A 19,735-nucleotide genomic window follows, 5' to 3' on the forward strand; every position below is an offset into this window, starting at 1 on the left:
ACTTAGAATCTGTTAATTTGCTTTTAACCTTACATTGGAGTGGGCACTTCCTGGTCAAGCAAAAGGTGTGGCTGATGCCCAAGGACCCTTTAATCCTGTTGCCAGCTCATTGGGCTGAACCATCTCCTGATGGTACATGGGGGGGATTCTGGGTTTAGTTAGTTTTGTTCAGTATTTAGTTATAGCTGGTGTCCATGTTGTTTAACCCTTTTGATTTAATTGTAATAATTTAAAGGTAACCTCTTTTATTTTGTTATTACTCAGGAATCTGTGCGGCAGCATCCACACCTTTTCCCAACAAATATTAGAAACAAATTGACTCCAGTGAAAAATAACACAGGGTAAAGAGACAGCGTGTTGCTGGAATAAAGCATGAATACCTCTGTTATTTTTCTTATGAGATACAGAAAAGCAGATTTTGCCAACTGGAGTGTCAGCTACATTCAACAAGGAAGAGTCATCTAGAGCCAGGGAGGAAGAATTCTGAAAGACCATGTATGGCCTGCAGGCCACTTCCTTGTGCACATATTTCACATCTCTCTACACACTACAACATATTGTGTGACTGATGATGTCTGATAATGTGCTCACATTAGGGCTGTAGCTTTTAAAATTGTGTTCTTTACCTTTTGTGATGCTTATTTTCTGTGCACTTATTTTTCTAATCACATGTGTATTTCACAAATGTATTGCATAACTTTATTTAGCTGTTGTTTTTGGGAAATGGAAATTAAGCTTTTATAAGCAATATAATGTGCCTTGCTTACTTTCTATGATAAGTTAGACTACTCAGATTTATACAGACCTTTGAGGTGATAGAGAAGTTAGAATCAGTCCTTAATCACACCATATTAGATCTGTATCAAGCCACACATCAAAATCAAGGTCCACATACTACAGTTGATTCTATTAATCATTAACCACTGACATTGTCCTCCCGTGATAACCCTCTAAAAAGTCATAAGACTCCTAGACCTTGGCCAAATTTAAATGAGTGCATCTGGGGAGGAAGAGATTTATCATATAAGTCAGTGTGGACATAGCCTGTGTTAAAACCTGTGTATAGAGAAGATGCTGGGCAGCCTTTGTGTCAAATGTCAAAGCCTATCTAGCCAACACAAATTTGAGGACAAGATTCTGCTACAGCTGTAACGTGGTGAAAAAGACAAGGACCTGGAAATAATGTCGTTCTCTAACAAAGGAACAGGATACAACCACTGCATTCAGCCTCACTGCAGAGCAGAAAACAGGTGAAACTGCCTCTAAAATCAACTTGTCTGAGGAACAAGCGATGGCCACATCAACTAAGAGGTAAGTGGAGCTTAACCAGGGTGTTAACATCAAATCACCTGACTGTGCTTGCTACACTCTTCATACTGAGTAATATTTACAAAAGCCATCTCCTTGTACAGAATGACGTACAGCATTGTATGTGCAGATATTGATACTAGAAGGCTGTTTTCCCTTTCATCTGCTGAAGTGGGAACGATTCTCTGTCCTCACTTTTAAGTTCCCTCTGGAGTTTATTACAGTTTTTCACAAGTGCTAAAATACATTTCTTGAAACCTTCCATGCTTTTCTCAAAACTGTAAACACAAAATCCAGTCGTCAAACTACATTCACCAAACCTCTGACTTCTTTCAAAATCAACCTCATCAACCCCATCTCCTCAAAACTCTTTTATCTTTGCTCAAAATCAAACACTGTTTTCAGATCCTACACAAAAGCAAACAACAGTCTCAGTATAACCTACTACTGTAGGCAATAAAGTAGTGAATGTCTGGATTCAGCACTTGGAAACAGTAAAACAGCAACTTTGCATTATGAAATTGTTGATCTTCGACCCTTTCTGAGTTGCTACAGTGCCTATGTCCTCCTAAACTTCAACCTTCATCAACCCATGCAGTCTGAACTGGCTTATATTAGTTTCGTCATCAAAAAGTGTATCCTGAGTGCATAGTGTGTTTTAGTGAGTGAGAATGTGTTTAGAGTTTTGCAAAAAGGGTAAAGGTGATATACAACTTGTGTCTAATGAGGTGAAAATTGTTCATGGTTTCACGGAACCAGTGAATGATTCAGTAAATAGGTTCAGGCCACTGAGCGTTTGGTTCAGAGAATGTGAGTTAGTGTTTTAGCAATTCAGAAAAACTGTAATTGGTGTTTTATTTAAGCAAGGCAATTGAAAGTGTGTTACATACACATAGTTAAAAAGAACAGAGCATTGAAAAATAAAAAGATAAAAAAGGTGTATAAATACATACAAAGACTGAAAGCAATAAAATAGATAAACAGGCAGAGTGCAGTTATTAGCAGCCATTAAAAGCAGAGATGAACATCAAAGTCTTTAGCTTTTTAAAAAGTAGCCAGCATTGGGGCACATCTATGATCTTCCGGAAATTTATTCCAGCTGCAGCATAAAAAGAGAATGCAGCTTCAAACTGCTTTGTTTTAATCATAATCTGAGAACTGGTGTATCATGTCCAGCTTTCTTGGTTGTTGTTAGAACTCCAGCAGCAGCATTCTGAATCTGTTGTGGCTGCATAAGAGTTTTTTGGGAAGATCTGAGAAAAGACTTTATAGTAGTAATTATAGTAGTAGTAACCTTCTGGAAAATAAATTAGTCTTCTAGATCCTGTTTAGACATGTATCCTGTAGGCTTGATGTGGCAGTCAGCAATAACACCAAGACTTCTCACTTGGTTTTAGGCTTTGAAGAAAGGGACTCAAAATAGGGATGCTTGTTTATAGCAAAAAATCATATTCACAATAATTTTGATCAATATTGACATCACGATAAGTCATAACAGCACACATTCCTTGAACATAAAAAAAAAAAAAAAAAAATTAAAAAGTATTTTTAAGAATGGACTTACTTGAACTTCAAATACAACCCCATTTCCCAAAATGTTGCAACAATGTCAAAGAGAATGAATGAAAACAGAATGATTTGCAAATCATGTAAACCCATATTTAATTGAAAATAGAACAAAGACAACATATCAAATGTTGAAATGCTGAAATTGTATTGTTTTATGAAAAAAATCTGCTCAATTTGAATTTGACTGGAGAAATTGTGTAATGCTAAAGAAGAAAAAACACCTGCTTGAATAGCTCACAACTAATTAGGCTAATTGGCAACAGGTCAGTTGATAATTGGGTATAAAAAGAGCCTGCCAGAGAGGCAGAATCTCTGTGCAGTGAAGATGGGGAGAGGTTCACCACTCTGAAACACTGCATGAGCAAATAGTGCATCTGTTAAGTGTTCACAGCACTTCACTTTTTCCACATTTTGTTATATTACAGCCTTATTCCAAAATGGATTAAATTCATTTTTTACCTCAAAATTCTACACAAAATCCCCCATAATGACAAAGTGAAAAAAGTTTGCTTGAAACTTAAATGCAAATTTATTAAAAATAAAAAACACAAGTATTCACATCCTTTGCTCAATACTTTGTTGAAGCACCTTTGGCAGCAATTACAGCCTCAAGTCTTTTTGAGTATGATGCTACAAGCTTGGCACACCTATTTTTGGGCAGTTTCTCCCATTCTTCTTTGCAGAACTTCTCAAGCTCCATTAGGTTGGATGGGGAGCGTCGGTGCACAGCCATTTTCATATCTTTCCAGAGATGTTCAATCAGGTTCAAGTCTGGGCTCTGGCTGGGCCGCTCAAGGACGTTCACAGAGTTGTCCTGAAGCCACTCCTTTGTTATCTTGGCTGTGTGCTTAGGGTCGTTGTCCTGTTGGAAGATGAGCCTTTGCCCCAGTCCAAGGTCGAGAGTGTTCTGGAGCAGGTTATCATCAAAGATGTCTATGTACATTGCTGCATTCATCTTTCCCTCAACCCTGACTAGTCTCCCAGTTCCTGCTGCCGAAAACATCCCCACAGCACGATGCTGCCACCACCATGCTTCACTGTGGGGATGGTATTGGCCAGGTGATGAGCGGTGCCTGGTTTCCTCCAGACATGACGCTTGGCATTCAGGCCAAAGAGTTCAATCTTTGTTTCATCAGACCAGAGAATTCTGTTTCTCATGGTCTGAGAGTCCGTCAGGTGCCTTTTGGCAAACTCCAGGCGGGCTGTCATGTGCCTTTTACTGAGGAGTGGCTTCCGTCTGGCCACTCTACCATACAGGCCTGATTGGTGGAGTGCTGCAGAAATGGTTGTCCTTCTGGAAGGTTCTCCTCTCTCCATAGAAAAATGCTGGAGCACTGTCAGAGTGGCCATCAGGTTCTTGGTCACCTCCCTGACTAAGGCCCTTCTGCCCCAATCGCTCAGATTGGCTGGGCTTCCAGCTCTAGGAAGAGTCCTGGTGGTTCCAAACTTCTTCCATTTACTGATGATGGAAGCCACTGTGCTCATTGGGACCTTCAATGCTGCAGGAATGTTTCTGTACCCTTCCCCAGATCTGTGCCTCGATACAATCCTGTCTCGGAGGCCTACAGACAGTTCCTTGGACTTCATGGCTTGGTTTGTGTTCTGACATGGACTGTCAACTATGGGACCTTATATAGACAGGTGTGTGTCTTTCCAAATCATGTCCAATCACCTGAATTTACCACAGGTGGACTCCAATCAAGTTGTAGAAAGTTGTAGAAGGATGATCAGTGGAAACAGGATGCACCTGAGCTCAATTTTGAGTGTCATGGCAAAGGCTGTGAATATTTATGTACATGTGATTTTTTTTTAATTTTTTAATTTTTAATATATTTGCAAAAATCTCAAGCAAAATTTTTCACTTTGTCATTATGGGGTATTGTGTATAGAATCTTGAGGTAAAAAATTAATTTAATCCATTTTGGAATAAGGCTGTAACATAACAAAATGTGGAAAAAGTGAAGCGCTGTGAATACTTTCCGGATGTACTGTAGTGCAACAGTTTAAAAATAATGATCCTCAGCGTAAAATTACAAAGAATTTCAGCATTCAGAGAATCCAGAGAAATCACTGTGAGCAAGGGACAAGCCCGAAAAACCAGTATTGAGTGGCCGTGATCTTCAGGTCCTCACACACTTCTGAAAACTGTTGTCTCTGAACACAGTTCGTCGCTGCTTCATCCACAAAAGCAGGTTGAATCTCTACCATGCAAAAAAGAAACCATATCTAAACAAGATCCAGAAATGTCTCCGACTTCTCCATGCCCGAGCTCATTAATGCTGAACGGTATATACAGGTTTTGGAGCGACATATGCTGCCATCCAGACGTCATTTTCAGAGAAGGCCTTGCATGTTTTAACAAGACAACACCAAACCATATTCTGTGCGTATTACAACAGCATGGCTCTGTAGTAGAAGAGTCCAGACACAAAACTGGCTTGCCTGCAGTCCAGACCTGTCACCCATTGAAAATATTTGTTGCATCATGAAACAAAAAATTGATAAAGGAGACCCCAAACTGCTCAGCAGTTGAAATCCTATATCAGGCAAGAATGGGACAACATTTCACTTTCAAAACTCCAGCAACTGATCTGCTCAGCTCCTAAACATTTACAGTGTTGTTAAAAGAAGAAATGATGCAACACAGTGATAAACACGACCCTATCACAACTTCTTTTTAAACGGGTTGCTGGCATCAAATTCAAATTGAGCCTATATTTTTCATAAAACAATAAAATTTCTCAGTTTCAACATTTAATATGTTGTTTTTGTTCTATTTTCAATTAAATATGGGTTTACATAATTTGCACATCATTGTATTGTGTTTTTATTCACATTTTACACAGTGTCCCAACTTTTTTGGAAACGGTTGTACATTTCAATGGAAAAACAAATAAAAAAGCAAATAAAAAAATGTGATAAATGATTAAAATAATAAATATCATTTATTTCGATTTCATTTTTTTAAATAATAGTATACATAGATAAATAAACATAAATAAACATACTTTAAAAAAAGGCACAAAAATTAGTTGGGATAAAATTAATTTACACGTAAATCCATTGTAATTGTGTGTACAAAAAGTGAAGCACTGCATTTTGTTCTACAATCTGTGTTACAGCCCACTTGAGGAAGGAAGACCAGTCTCTCCTGCACCCAGCAACGTCTCCATGAAAAGCGACTGGTCCAAGGACAACCCCCTAAACTTCAGTCATGAAAAACCAGGGTAAGACATTTTTGAAATGTTGGGAATTTGATACAGTGAGATTTGAAGTTAAAGAGAAAATAAACTGAAAAGGATGACTCTGAGTAAGCGAGAAAAATATAATAAGGCCAATAATGTGAAAGATGTTAAGATTTGACACTGTAAACAATATTTTACAATCTGTGTTACAGTCTGTTTGAGAAAGACAGACCAGTCTCTCCTGCACCCAGTGATGTTTCCATGAAAAGTGACTGGTCCAAGGACAACCCTCTCAACTTCAGCAAAGAACCAGGGTAAGATATTTTAGTAATGTTGGTGCTTTGACAGTGAGATTTGGAGTTAAAGAAAAAATAAACTGTAAATTACATTTTGAAACTCAAAAGTAATGTTGAAGATGTTACGTGTTAATGTTTGACACTGTAAAAACATTTTACAATCTGTGTTACAGCCTGCTTGAGAAAGACAGACCAGTCTCTCCTGCACCCAGTGATGTTTCCATGCAAAGTGATTGGTCCAAGGACAACCCTCTCAACTTCAGTAAAGGAGACCCAGGGTAAGATATTCTGGTAACGTTAGGGCTTTGACACAGTGAGATTTGTTGTCAAATAGAAAATAAACTGAAAACAATGACTGAGATAGTGAGAGAGGTATTGTAAGTTCTACTCATCAATAATGTGAAAGATGTTAAGGTTTGACACTGTCCAAAGACAACCCTCTCAACTTCAAGACTGAGCCATATTAAGAAAAACAATATGCTTGCTCACTGTTGTAGCAGTATCATTGTATGGTTATCTTTAATGTCACACTCCAGTGACAATACAGAGTCCTACATTAAACATTAAAGGACTGCTTTGATTGTTAGGTGTGGGAGGTTTTAACTCAGGGCAGTTTAGAGGAAGCCACTGACATTCTCACTACATCACCTTCTATGAGGAGATGGCAGTCCCCACAAAATCTATCAAGGTATTTCCTAACAACAAGCCCTGGATCACAAAAGCCTTGAAAACCACCCTCAATGAAAAGAAAATTGCATTTAATTCAGGAAACAGAATAGAGTCTAAATTCATTCAGCAAGTTGAACAGACAAATAAAAAAAGGTAGAGAAACTTTTCCAGAAAGGCAAACCCAGAGATGTCTGACGGGGTGTCAAAACACTGGCTGGCCTCCCTAGCAATACAACTGCGTCCAACTTTGAGGTCTGTGCCAACATAGCAGAGAACCTGAACAACTTCTACTGTAGGTTTGACCAGCACAATTACTCAGTAGAGAGGGAGGAGCTAATATCAGACCTGGCTGCCATGTCACTCTCCTCCGCAACCTTGGAACTGCATCCCGGGGAGGTAGAATTCATCCTGAGGGAAACAAATTAAGACACCTTGGCCTGACCGGATGTGTGGACGTTTGCTGAGGGCCTGCTGCAGCCAGCTGTCCAGTGACTTCGGTGAGCTCTTCAACTGCTCCTTGTCAGAACACTCAATACCCATAATATGGAAATCCTCTATCATCTGCCCAGTACCCAAAAAAAGCAATCCCACCTGCGATAACAACTTCCGACCTGTAGCGTTAACATCTCTGGTAATGAAAAGCTTGGAGAGGCTTGTTCTTACCCAGCTACAAAAGGAAGTAGGCATGCCCTGAACAAAATCCATCTCAATCCTTCCAACAAAATTATCAGAATGAGCAACAAAATTATTGGTCTTGAACTGGAACCACTCAGTACCGTCTACATTAGACGGACCAGATGAAAAGGCCTTCAAATAGCATCTGACCCCACACATACACTCAACATTCACTATAGTCTCCTCCCCCCTGGCTGCAGATTCCGATCACTACCACTCAGGACTAAATGGGCCACAAGTTCCGTGCCCACCTCTATTAGACTCATTAACACCTGAGTTAACCTCTGCTGGTTTTATTTATTTATGGTTTTTAGTTATGTATTTTTTAAACACTTTTATGCCTTAGTTTCAGGGACATTTAATTTTTTAAGGCACACTTGTATGTGGTGTCATGTATGTGTTATGTACTTGACGCTTTTAACACAAATGAAGCTCCTAACAGAAAAATAAAGTAACTTTGACCTTTGATCTACATTTTCCTGCTTTGGTGTTCGGTGTCAACCTTTCTTTCTGTCATATCTTCAGGTATGTGGGGAAGTGCGCGAGAGAGATTGATTGGCAAGCAGAAGTTGACACGCTTACTGTTGTGTTGCACCCCCCTGAACACCATACGGGACAGTTCATGGGATTGGGATATGACAGGAGTATTTATGTGGGAGTGGGATTGGATAGGAGTGAAAATCCAGTCCCGTGTCACCCTCTACTAGTTACCTGTCAAGGAGCCTAGGATTATCCTCAATGTGCAAGTATTAAAAAAAAAAAAATTGCCCTCCTTCTTGCTAAGCCCCGGCCTTTGTCAGCGGAACACGGTCACACCCATGATAATGATCGAAACTAAAGATGCAACGGCTGGAAGTCAAACCAGCTCTCAGATACAATACGCTGCCACCACCACGAGAGGGCAGTAAAGTACATGATGAAGGCAAACAGGCAGATTCTCTGTGGGGCAAAAAATTGTTCTGAGATCAGATCAGGAAGAGAGATATCACTTCCACTTCAGTATACTTCTAATTGGTCTCTATTTTTAGCTTTAACTGGGCAAACACTGTTTGCCTTGCTTAACGTAAGCTGAGCACTGACCAATGTAATGAACATGAATACTGGATATCTTACTTATCTTTTTTATCTGTTATGTTAATCTTTTTTGTTAACACAAAAGCCTTGAAGGACTTAATTACATCACTGAATTTACACAGATTACACATTACATTAAATTACCAAAAATGTGTAAACTGAGCACTGATCAGTGAAATGTTTTGTCTGTGCTGAAGCCGGCTCCAGAAACAGAGGCCAGAGTCCAGCAGTTCTACCAAGAAGAGCGTCCAGTCTGAGGATGACCCACTTCAATTCACCACACACTCAGGTACTCAAACAAGGATACATTTAACAAAGGAATTAAAACTACATAACACTGGATATTCATAGTCACATTTTAACATTATACTGCTATATTCCTCTCTGGGCTTTAACTGAAGGTAAAACACAATCCCACACTGACACTATATTTAATAGTTGCCATCATATTCTTCTTGTGAAATTAATGCAGTGTTTCATTTTAAGTTTTTATAATTTCTATTGTATTTTGTCATGTTAGAGAAAGATGCCAAACACCAACTCAAGGCACACCTGCAGAAGAAATTCCTCAAAGATTATAAAGATGAACAGAGTCAACGTGAGAGTCACACAGAACTCTACAAGATAAAAAGTGTCACAAACAAGGACGATAAAGGAACACTGGTAAAAAGCTACAATGAAATATTTAAATCTTCATGGATGAACACAGTGAAATCAGTGCTAATGAAGGGAGTGGCTGGTGTTGGTAAAACATGTCAAACAAGGATGCTCATGATTGACTGGGCAAAAGAAAAATCCAACAAAGACATAGACTTGATAGTACCATTTCATTTAAGTGAACTGAATTCAAGAAGAGGTGAAACTCTAAGCATGGAAGATCTGCTTAATCATTTCTTTAATGACATCAAGCTACAAAGCGTTCCTACCTATGACAAGTATAAAGTTGTTTTTGTCCTTGATGGCCTGGAAGAATGTCAACTTCATCTTGACTTTGAAAACAACAAGGAGCTGACTGATATAAAAGAGAGAGCCTCCATGGATGTGCTGCTAACAAACCTCATCAAGGGGAATTTACTTCCCTCTGCTCGTCTCTGGATCATCTCTCAACCTTCAGGAGTTGACAAGATTCCTCCTGAATATATTCAGAGAGTGACAGAATGTCGAGGTAAGAGAGAGATTCACACTAACACTGACAGTTTTCAATGACACCTACAGTCAAAATAGAAAAAGTGTCGTCATCACACTGTTCTATAATTTATTTGTAAACTCAAGCATTTCAGAAACGTAAGACAATAAAATTAAGATGTTTTCTGTGTCATATTATTTAGGATGAGGCAGATGAATTTGATAGAACACAGTGCAAGATTATGGAGATGATCAGGGTTAGTTCAGGGTTAACAATTTTCAAATGGGAATTTAAAATGTAATCAAGACAAAAGATACATATTAAAATACATTTCTTGAGTTTTATTTCATAAGAAGAGAGGTAGATATAACATCCAAAAATTGCTTTTTTTTTAATTTTTTACAAACAAAGAAATAGAACAGAGGAAATATTCAGCACAGCAGCACATGCTGACACTGGATTATATAGATGCCTTCATTTAACTCCAGAATGCAAAATTACTGCCATTACAACATAACTGCTTTTCTGAAGTCTCTGAATAATTTCTATTGTATTTTCTCACTTTAGAGAAAGATGCCAAACCCAAACTCAGAGCACACCTGCAGAAGAGAATCCTCGAAGATTATAAAGATGAACAGAGTCAACGTGAGAGTCACTCAGAACTCTACAAGATAAAAGGAGTCAAAAACAAGGACGATAAAGGAACAGTTGTAAAAAGCTACAATGAAATATTTGAATCTTCATGGAAACAAAAGAAGACAACAGTGCTAATGAAGGGAGTGGCTGGTGTTGGTAAAACATCTCAAACAAGGATGCTCATGATTGACTGGGGAAAAGGAAAATCCAACAAAGACATAGACTTGATAGTACCATTTCATTTCAGTGAACTGAATTCAAGAAGAGGTGAAACTCTAAGCATGAAAGATTTGCTTAATCATTTCTTTAATGACATCAAGCTGCAAAGAGTTCCTACCTATGACAAGTATAAAGTTGTTTTTGTCCTTGATGGCCTGGAAGAATGTCAACTTGATCTTGACTTTGAAAACAACAAGGAGCTGACTGATATAAAAGAGAGAGCCTCCATGGATGTGCTGCTAACAAACCTCATCAAGGGGAATTTACTTCCCTCTGCTCGTCTCTGGATCATCTCTCGACCTTCAGGAGTTGTCAAGATTCCTCCTGAATATATTCAGACAGTGACAGAATGTCGAGGTAAGAAACAAGGACATTTTCATAGCTTTTACTACACTATGTGATCAATATGTGTCGTTATTTTTATTAGATTGAGAAGTTTAAAGAATAAAACAAAAGCTGGTCTAATATGCTGAATTGTTCTGTTTACTCAGAGACCGCGAAGCGACGGCAGCAGCTGGTATCAAACCTGAAGAAAAGATTTCTTCGAGAATACACTCTAGTTGAAGACACCAATCATCCTAACCAGAAGAACACAGAACACATCATTAGACAAGACACTGAAGAAGTCAATGATGAAGAGAAAAATGAGCAGACTGAGTCAAAATCTTTGACAATAGTGAATGCAACATCTGAAATCTTCAAAGGTGAAGAAGGACAACGTATCAGAACTGTGCTGACTATCGGAGAAGCTGATATTGGAAAATCCTTCCATGTGCAGAAATTCATAAAAGAGTGGGCTGGAAAAAGTTCAGTTTTTACTAGTGTGAAAAATTTGTTCTGGGGCATAGCCAAAGATGATGAAGAGCTTCTATTTCCACTTACTTTTTCTAAGCTGAATATGATAAAAGAGGAAGAAGTCAGTTTGGTGGGACTTCTGAATTATTTCTTCAAGGAAACCAAAGAATGTGTCATATCTAACTATTCACATTTCAAAGTTTTATTTGTCTTGGATGGTTTGGATGCATCTGAACTTCCTCTTGATAAGAGTGACGTCTTGACAGATGTGAGAGAGCCAGCCTCAGTGGATGTGGTACTGACAAACCTCATCAAAGGAAACCTGCTTCCATCTGCCCAGCTCTGGATAACCTCCCGACCTTCACCTGCTAAACGTCTGCCTGATAATTCATTTGACAGGATGACAGAAATACGAGGTAAGATCATAAAAAAACTTTATAATGTGAAGACTTTTTTGCTTTATCTCTGTTGAAATTTGAAATCTGATTTTTTTTTTTTTTTTTGAATGTGCATTATGATGACAGACTTGCAGGTGGTACAGATCTTTCATTACTCCTGCTCAACTATCTTGCACATCAAGTCAAAAGAAAAAAGTTTATTTATTTGTTGCATTTGCTTGTTGTTCAATTTGCAGTTGAAGTCATTTTTTGGTTTGATATTATACCTTTTAGTAAGAAGGTCCTGGGTTTGAACCCCGGGCCTGGGGCCATTCTGTGTGGAGTTTGTTCTCCCCATGTCTGGGTGCTCAGGCTTCCTCCCACAGTCCAAAGACGTGCACCTTAGGTTGATTGGTGACTCTAAATTGCCCATAGGTGTGTGAGTGAGTTTGTGTGTGGTTGTCACTCTTTGGACAAACTTTACTTCACTATTGGCTGGATTGTGTGTAATTAAACGGATCTAAAAAAATCATGTATTCCTATGTGCTTTGGTAATTTCTGTCAACAATAACTTAAAAATGTTTTCTCACAGAGAAGCCTGATGTCACAAGTCAACGGAAACTCAAATCTCAGCTGAAGGAGCAATTTGCCCGGGTGTCTGAGGGGATTGATAAGCAGAAAACCTCTGCTCTTCTGAATGATATCTACACGGATCTCTACATCATAGAAGGGGAGAGGGGAGAGGTCAATGCTCAGCATGAGTCCAGACAGGTTCAAGAGGCAAAATTCAAACCAATGAGAGAAGAAACACCCATTAAATATCATGACATCTTCAAACCCGCATCTGGAGAAATTAAACCCATTAGAACTGTGTTAACTATTGGAGTGGCAGGCATTGGAAAAACATTTGCATCAATGAAGTACATGCTGGACTGGGCAGAGAGTACGGCAAATAAAAACATACATTTTACATTTCCACTTCCTTTCCGGGAACTGAATTTGAGAAAAGACGGAGAACTCAGTTTTGAGGAACTTATTCATCAGTTCTTCCCTGCTATGAGGAAATCAGAAATAAAAAACTATGACAAGTACCAAATTCTGATTGTCCTGGATGGCCTAGATGAATGTCGCCTTGATCTTAACTTCAGTGAATGCATGGTTTGGACAGATGTGAGAAAGGTAACTAAAGTGAATGTCCTGCTAGCAAACCTCATCAAAGGAAACCTGCTTCCTGAGGCTCAAGTCTGGATCACCTCCCGACCTGCAGCATCCAATAACATACCTGCTGATAAAGTTGACCGGGTTACAGAGGTGCGAGGATTCAATGATGACCAGAAGGAGGAATACTTCAGGAAGAGATTCAGTGATAAGGATTTGGCTGAGAAAATCTTGTCACATGTCAAGAAGTCAAGGAGTCTTTATATCATGTGTCACATACCGGTCTTCTGTTGGATCACTTCAAAAGTTCTGGAGGACTTGTTGAACCCACCCCAAAAAGAAGAAGAGAAAACAGAAGAAGAGCAGGAAGAGAAGATGCCAAAGACTCTGACTGACATGTACATACACTTTCTGCTGCTGCAATGCAGACAGGCTAATGTGAAGTATGGAGAAGAGGGGACAAGTGAGAGCTCTGATGCAGATTCATGCTGGAATACAAGGAACAAGGAAACAGTCCTATCCTTAGGAAAACTGGCATTTGAGGAGCTAGAGAAAGGAAACCTTCTCTTCACAGAGGAAAACCTGACAGATTGCGATATTGACATAGAAAAAACTGCAATCTTCTCAGGGTTATTCACTCAGATCATACGAGAAGATTGTGGGCTGTTCCAGAAGAAGTTTTTCTGTTTTGTCCATCTGAGCATTCAAGAGTTTCTGGCAGCTCTTTATGTCACCCACACATTCAATAACAAAGGTGAAAATCTGCTCACAGAGTCTCCTGCATCAGACCTCTACAAGACAGCAGTGAACAAGGCTTTAAAAAGCAAAAATGGAGACTGGGATCTGTTTCTCCGCTTCCTGCTTGGTCTCTCTCTGGAGACCAATCAAAATCTAATGCAAGAGGTGCTGAAAAAGACAGAAAATCCCAAGGAGACAAACAAGGCAACAGTTGAGTACATCAAAGGGAAGATCAATGAAGACATCAGTGATGCAGATAAAAACCTCAATCTTTTCCACTGTTTGAATGAGCTGAATGACCACTCTCTTGTTGAAGAAGTCAAAAAGTACCTGAAGTCAGAAACACAGGCATTTGAAAATTTCTCAGCCTCCCAGTGGTCGGCTCTGACCTTTGTGCTGCTGATGTCAGATGAGAAACTTGATGTGTTTGATCTGAAAAAGTACCTGAAATCAGAGAAAGTTCTTCTGGGAATGTTGCCAGTGGTCAAAGTCTCCAAAACTACTTTGTAAGTAGTTTGAAAAATGATTGATCTTGCAAATATGATTGTACTATCTCACTATAAACAACACTACCATAAAGCTTAGAGTGTAATGCAAAGAGTTCATGCAGAAAGTCCACTCTGACAGAGAAACCAGATCTAACACTACATGTAACACTAAAAAACACCCATTAGAAGTGTTAAACAGCACTTAACACAAACAATTAAAAGCCACAGACCATAAAAACATAACCATAGCAGCCTTATGAAGACCACCCCATGGTCCTTGTCACCCTGTGACATCACCAGGTATAACAGGCTTTACAGGCTTGTTTTCCACCCTGATGTTTTCCACCCTGATGTGTAAAACAAGTGAAGCTATACCTTAGTACAAAGAACCATACACATGGCACCTACCTATTCACTAAGCCAGGATTTTGGGGAGATGGAAGCATTTCATAAATTAATCCTGGCATCAGTGTGATCCTACCAACCCCCCAAATTCCTTTGGTCAAGTTTCTGCTTTAAACATTTTCCAAATTCATCAGCTGACTCTGCGTTCCCAAAGAGATGGTCCTTACATGTAGCAGCCTCTTTTTGCCTCTGAATGAAAATTAAAATGAAGTTAAATTTAGTTTGTATAGCACTAAATTATTACATACATAGTCTCAAGGCACTTTACAGGGTAAGGTAAAGATCTTACAATATAATAGAGTGAAACCTAACAGTTCCCACAATGAGCAGCACTTGGTGACAGTGGGGAGGAAACACTCCTTTTTAAGAGGAAGTAATATCTTCAAGAAGCAAACAACCTCAAGACCCACATTAACCTCTAATTATCATTATTTGGCATAATGACAAGGGATACAAAGGAAGTCATCCTCAGGTGCCGTGTTGGCTCTTTGTTCTTGGCCAAAATTGAGCAACTTCTACATGAGAAATCATCCTCCTTTATTGTCCACTTGGGCAATCTACAAGTTGTTGTAAACTCATAATTAGTGTAATAACAGACTACAGCCAATGAGTAGGTCACAAGTGCAACAACACTAACATGATCCCTCACCGTCTTCCCACTTACCATTATCCCAAAGCCAAAGAATTAAACAATGGAAGCCAGTGCAACAGCAACTGAGGTTCACCTGCTCTCTTTCATGTTCCTGGTTTAATAGAAATAACTAGTTTGTTGTTCCACCAGTGACTCTTTGACTTTTCCACAGCTGACACTTCTGGCAGAATTTCTGATTACAAATCTTTTCACAGGCTGAGTTGGTGTGAGCTCACTGAGGAGTCCTGCAAAGGTCTAACATCCTCAGTCCTCACGTCTGCATCTTCTAACCTCACAAAGCTCGACCTGAGTCACAATGACCTGCTGGATTCAGGTGTGGTGGCACTTGGTGATGGTCTCAAGAGTGTGCACTGTAAACTGGAGATTCTCAAGTAAGTGTGCATTGCATTTACTGCACATTTTTATAGCAACAGAAACCCACACAATCTTTGCACAGCAGTGTAGCAATAATTTTGATGAAGTAAATTTGCATCTTCAGAGCACAGCATAAGCTCCAGATGAGGACAGTGGGTGTGTCTTTCCTCAGTTCTTGAAGTAACTTCCTGTTTTTCCTATTCCTATTTTTTTGGCTCAACCGCAGCAGCAGGGCCAACCTCATAATCACGAATGTCTGTAACTGACTGACTGTCTCAAACCTTGGATTATTAGTCTTATTGGGCCGTGTTTCAGTCACTGTCTCAAATATGTTCCATTGTCTGACAACAGAAACAGAAAAACATGTATTCAAAGTAAAGAAGATGTTGTCATTGACACTTGAATAGTGTTGATATCTAATATGGGGCAATCAAGACTATTCAAGTGTGAGTGCATTGTGTATAAACACAATCTGCCATCAAATAAAAAACTAATTTGGGATGTAAAAACCAGAAAGAGAAACTTGAAAAACCTGTGTGTGTGTGTGTGTGTGTGTGTGTGTGTGTGTGTGTGTGTGTGTGTGTGTGTGTGTGTGTGTGTGTGTGTGTGTGTGTGTATGTGTGTGTGTGTATGTGTGTGTGTGTGTGTGTGTGTGTGTGTTGTAGGCTGTCAGGTTGTCAGGTGACAGAGGAAGGCTGCTCTGTCCTAGCCTCAGCTATCAAGTCCAACGCAGCTTCTCCCCTGAAACATCTGGATCTGAGTTACAACCACCCAGGAGAGAAAGGAGCGAAGCTGCTCACTGATATAAGAGACGATCCAAAAACGAAGCTGCAGATAGTGTGGTAGGTGGAGATGTCAGGATGTGTGTTTATATGTGTGGTGATGTAGCTGGTCCTCCTACAACAGGTTTTACTGCAACTACTACACTAAAGCAAAATGTAATAGGAGCAAAAACCATGAATCACTTTGTTGATTTGATTCATTATGTTCACTTCTAAAATTCACACTCATCAACTGGTTAATTATGACAAGCTAAGCTAAGTGGTTGCGTCTCTGTTATTGTTCAGTTGAAAATTACTGTTTGTGACAAAATTACTATCTTCATTTTGTACAGTTTGGACCATGGTGGAGCGCAGCGGTTAAAGCCAGGACTGAAGAAATGTAAGTCTTTCTCTGATTTCCAGTATTTTATTACTTCCTGATAATTTTGAAATGAGGGTCAGATAATATGTCTGTCACCAAACTTCACTGGTAGTACAGGCTGTAATAGTCTGTACTGTAAAAACAGCTACAAGTTTTAAATCAAGTTTAAAATTACAAACAAAAATCATGTTTACCCCTCTTATTTTTAATGTTTTGTTGTCTCTTAACCACACAAAATGCACTCAGCACGCTGAATTGTGTTGTTTGTCTCCGGTAGATGGTGCAGATCTGAAGTTCAATGAAAGCACAACAGGCAAGAGGCTTGTTCTTTGTGAAGGGAACAGAAAAGTCAAAACTGTGCGCAATGTGGAGGAAAAGGTGGAACGACCTGAAACTGAGGGCAGGTTTAATAGGACTCAGGTGTTATGTGAAGAGGGTCTGAAAGGCCTCTGGTACTGGGAGGTGGAGTGGAAAGGGACCGTTGGCATCGCTGTGTCATATGGAGGGGTGGGTAGAAAATGGGACAGCAGTGGTGGATTAGGATGCAATGACATCTCATGGAGTCTGCTCTGCTCCAAGACTGGATACACTGCCAGGCATGGAAAAATGTCAGAACGTATTCAACTGTCCCCGTGCCAGAAAATAGCAGTGTTTCTGGATTGGGTTGGTGGTTCTCTGAGTTATTACAGTGTCACATCAGGAGAGCTGAGCCTCATACACACCTTCCATGCCAAATTCACAGAACTGCTGTTCCCAGGCTTCTGGTTTAAGAATGGCTCTGTGACTTTGTGTGAGATAGACTGAACGCCTGTGAGATGGGAAAAAGTGATGATGATGAAGTTGATGCTCTACTTGATATTTTGATAGAGTAGCAAAAGCATAACTGCATCATTTCAATACCATGATTTGAAACATTGATTATGTTTCTTTACATGTTCATACTGTAGGTCAGTGTTAACAATGATGAACCAAAACTGTGAAGTGTCACACTGTTAAATGTAAAACATGCAACACTTAGATGATTGGCAACATTTTGGTTTTCACCAATGTCCATTAATAATGTACATTGTGTTTACTATGGAAGCTGAGAAAGGTCATACGCAAATCATTTTTTATCCCTTCATCTCGGAGCGGAGTAAGTGTTCCGTTACTGAGAAAACAAAGCTTCATTACGTTGGGATAAAACAAATATATATTTGAAGTATGGCCTTTCTCGGCTTCCATAATTCAGATGGCAGCATTTAAAACTCCTCTGTGACTAGTTGTTTTTGTGAGCTTAAAACTGTGGACTGTTTTTTTTCATTGTTATTATTTTTTGTATTTTTTAATATTTTTTTTTATTATTCTTTGTATTATTTTTTATATTTTTATGATTTTTGTTTATTACTTTATTATCTGCCTAAATTAATGAAAGCAAGAACTTTCTTAAACTTGTCAGAAGAGCAGAATTTTCAGAAGAGTTTTTTTTCTACTCAGTGTTCAAACCCACAGTCTGTTAGTAGAGAACCACTGGACTACTGCTATAACAAGCTGCCACAATTTTATCTTTGTTTTTCTTTAATGTAGATTATGGCTGCCGAGGGGGCTTAATTTTGGAATATTAATGTGCATTCACTACACATAATAACATAAATATTTCCCCAATTTTATGTTGTGGTGCCTGTGAAATAATCTGATTGAATAAACAATGTTTCTTCTCTTGAACTGAACTGATCTGTATATGTGAACAGTAATGTGTTTATATCACTGTATATTTTCCTTTGCAAATTGTTTTCTTCTTCTGCTCATTCTGTTAATAAATTATCTTTTTCTTAATCTACTTTATTCCATTTTGTGACCTATTTTGATTTTTATTACAGTTTAATTAAATTTAATTGTCTTATTGCTGAAAGGAGCCAGTTGAGGTGGTTTGGGCGTCTGATCAGCGATTGTTTCAACAGTTTCAGATGCTGTTTATCCACCCAACAAGCTCTCTCACACTGACGCCTTTAGTCCTCACCGTAGCCTTCCGTCTCCTGTCTGCTGTCTCTCCTCACATCAGTGTGTCTTTAACACCCTCAGTCTTTATCTTCCTCACTTTGTGTGCAGTCTGCCTGCCACTTTCACCTGCTACACTTACACAACATGACCAATGGTTCTGACACCGGTTTCCTTCGAATATTTTGATAACCCATTTGAGCCCCCCCGCAGCTAACCGTTCAGTCTCCAAACCAAACATTGAGAAACTAAATGGAAACATATCCTGAACATTATTCAATCATTTCAGCTCATATAAGAAACTCTTGTTCTTGCCCTGGGTCCAGTTTTTCTGCTTCCAAAACATCACTCGCAAGGTTCTGTAAACGATTGTCACTGCCACTAGATCTCAGACCAAAACAAATCCCCACCCCCACCCCAACATGCCCCACAGCTGAACAAATTCATTTTAGTAACAGCAGGTCAGCTAATGTTATCATGCTACTGTAGCCGGTCAGTGGTGAAAACAGGCTTGTAACACATGGAAGAGAAAGGTAAGACTGGGAAAGAAATCCAGCCTTGGACTTATCTGGGACTGCGGTTGCACAAAATGACACTGAAGGAGCCGGCAAAGACACTGATGGAGCCAGTAAGGACACTTACACTCAACCAGCCCCTTAAAGTATGTGAACTTAGAGAAAATATGTGGTGGGGGGTTGGTTGGCTGCTTGGTCCTGCTTGCCTACCTATAAGGCCGGAGACACACTAGATGCGTAGTGTGTGCATGGCAGCTGGGGAACGTCTTGGTTTTCATTTCATTGCCCTCGTTAACAAATTAGAGTGGACGCACTGCCTGCGTGAGACGCGTCTCTCGTGTCACGGAATCTAGAAGTTCAGCATCTTGCCTATTTT

At 39.4% G+C, this 19,735-nt stretch overlaps 3 protein-coding genes across 3 annotated transcripts in view; all 3 read left to right on the forward strand.

Moving 5' to 3' along the window:
- The window catches only part of LOC139620039 (uncharacterized), a 77,966-nt gene that overhangs the window by 35,522 nt on the left and 22,709 nt on the right, over nucleotides 1-19,735 (forward strand). The window lies entirely within an intron of this gene.
- LOC139620043 (uncharacterized) lies at nucleotides 5,943-11,497 on the forward strand. Its single transcript, XM_071475189.1, has 6 exons — nucleotides 5,943-6,104; nucleotides 6,275-6,376; nucleotides 6,532-6,636; nucleotides 8,974-9,065; nucleotides 9,297-9,941; nucleotides 10,470-11,497. The coding sequence occupies exons 1-6, from the start codon at nucleotides 6,049-6,051 to the stop codon at nucleotides 11,156-11,158; spliced, it is 1,689 nt and encodes a 562-aa protein (XP_071331290.1). The 5' UTR covers nucleotides 5,943-6,048; the 3' UTR covers nucleotides 11,159-11,497.
- On the forward strand, nucleotides 11,824-18,648 carry LOC139620042 (NLR family CARD domain-containing protein 3-like). The gene is made up of 6 exons (XM_071475188.1): nucleotides 11,824-11,968; nucleotides 12,522-14,331; nucleotides 15,565-15,741; nucleotides 16,390-16,566; nucleotides 16,839-16,885; nucleotides 17,145-18,648. Exons 1-6 carry the CDS (start codon nucleotides 11,953-11,955, stop codon nucleotides 17,669-17,671), a joined length of 2,754 nt encoding a protein of 917 aa, XP_071331289.1. The 5' UTR covers nucleotides 11,824-11,952; the 3' UTR covers nucleotides 17,672-18,648.

Source organism: Trachinotus anak, unplaced genomic scaffold, assembly GCF_046630095.1.
Source record: "Trachinotus anak isolate AG129_WGS33_773 ecotype Australia unplaced genomic scaffold, CSIRO_AGI_Tana_v1 ptg000004l, whole genome shotgun sequence".
Lineage (NCBI taxonomy): Eukaryota > Metazoa > Chordata > Actinopteri > Carangiformes > Carangidae > Trachinotus > Trachinotus anak.

Bases quoted from the DNA above. Each gene is read 5' to 3' on its own strand.
- LOC139620043 (XM_071475189.1), top strand. From the start codon at position 6,049: ATGAAAAGCGACTGGTCCAAGGACAACCCCCTAAACTTCAGTCATGAA. The intron at 6,105-6,274 runs GTAAGACATTTT...TCTGTGTTACAG, and splicing joins TTCAGTCATGAAAAACCAGG to TCTGTTTGAGAAAGACAGAC. The intron at 9,942-10,469 runs GTAAGAGAGAGA...TTCTCACTTTAG, and splicing joins GAGAGTGACAGAATGTCGAG to AGAAAGATGCCAAACCCAAA.
- LOC139620042 (XM_071475188.1), top strand. The intron at 14,332-15,564 runs GTAAGTAGTTTG...ATCTTTTCACAG, and splicing joins AAAGTCTCCAAAACTACTTT to GCTGAGTTGGTGTGAGCTCA. The intron at 16,567-16,838 runs GTAGGTGGAGAT...CATTTTGTACAG, and splicing joins ACGAAGCTGCAGATAGTGTG to TTTGGACCATGGTGGAGCGC.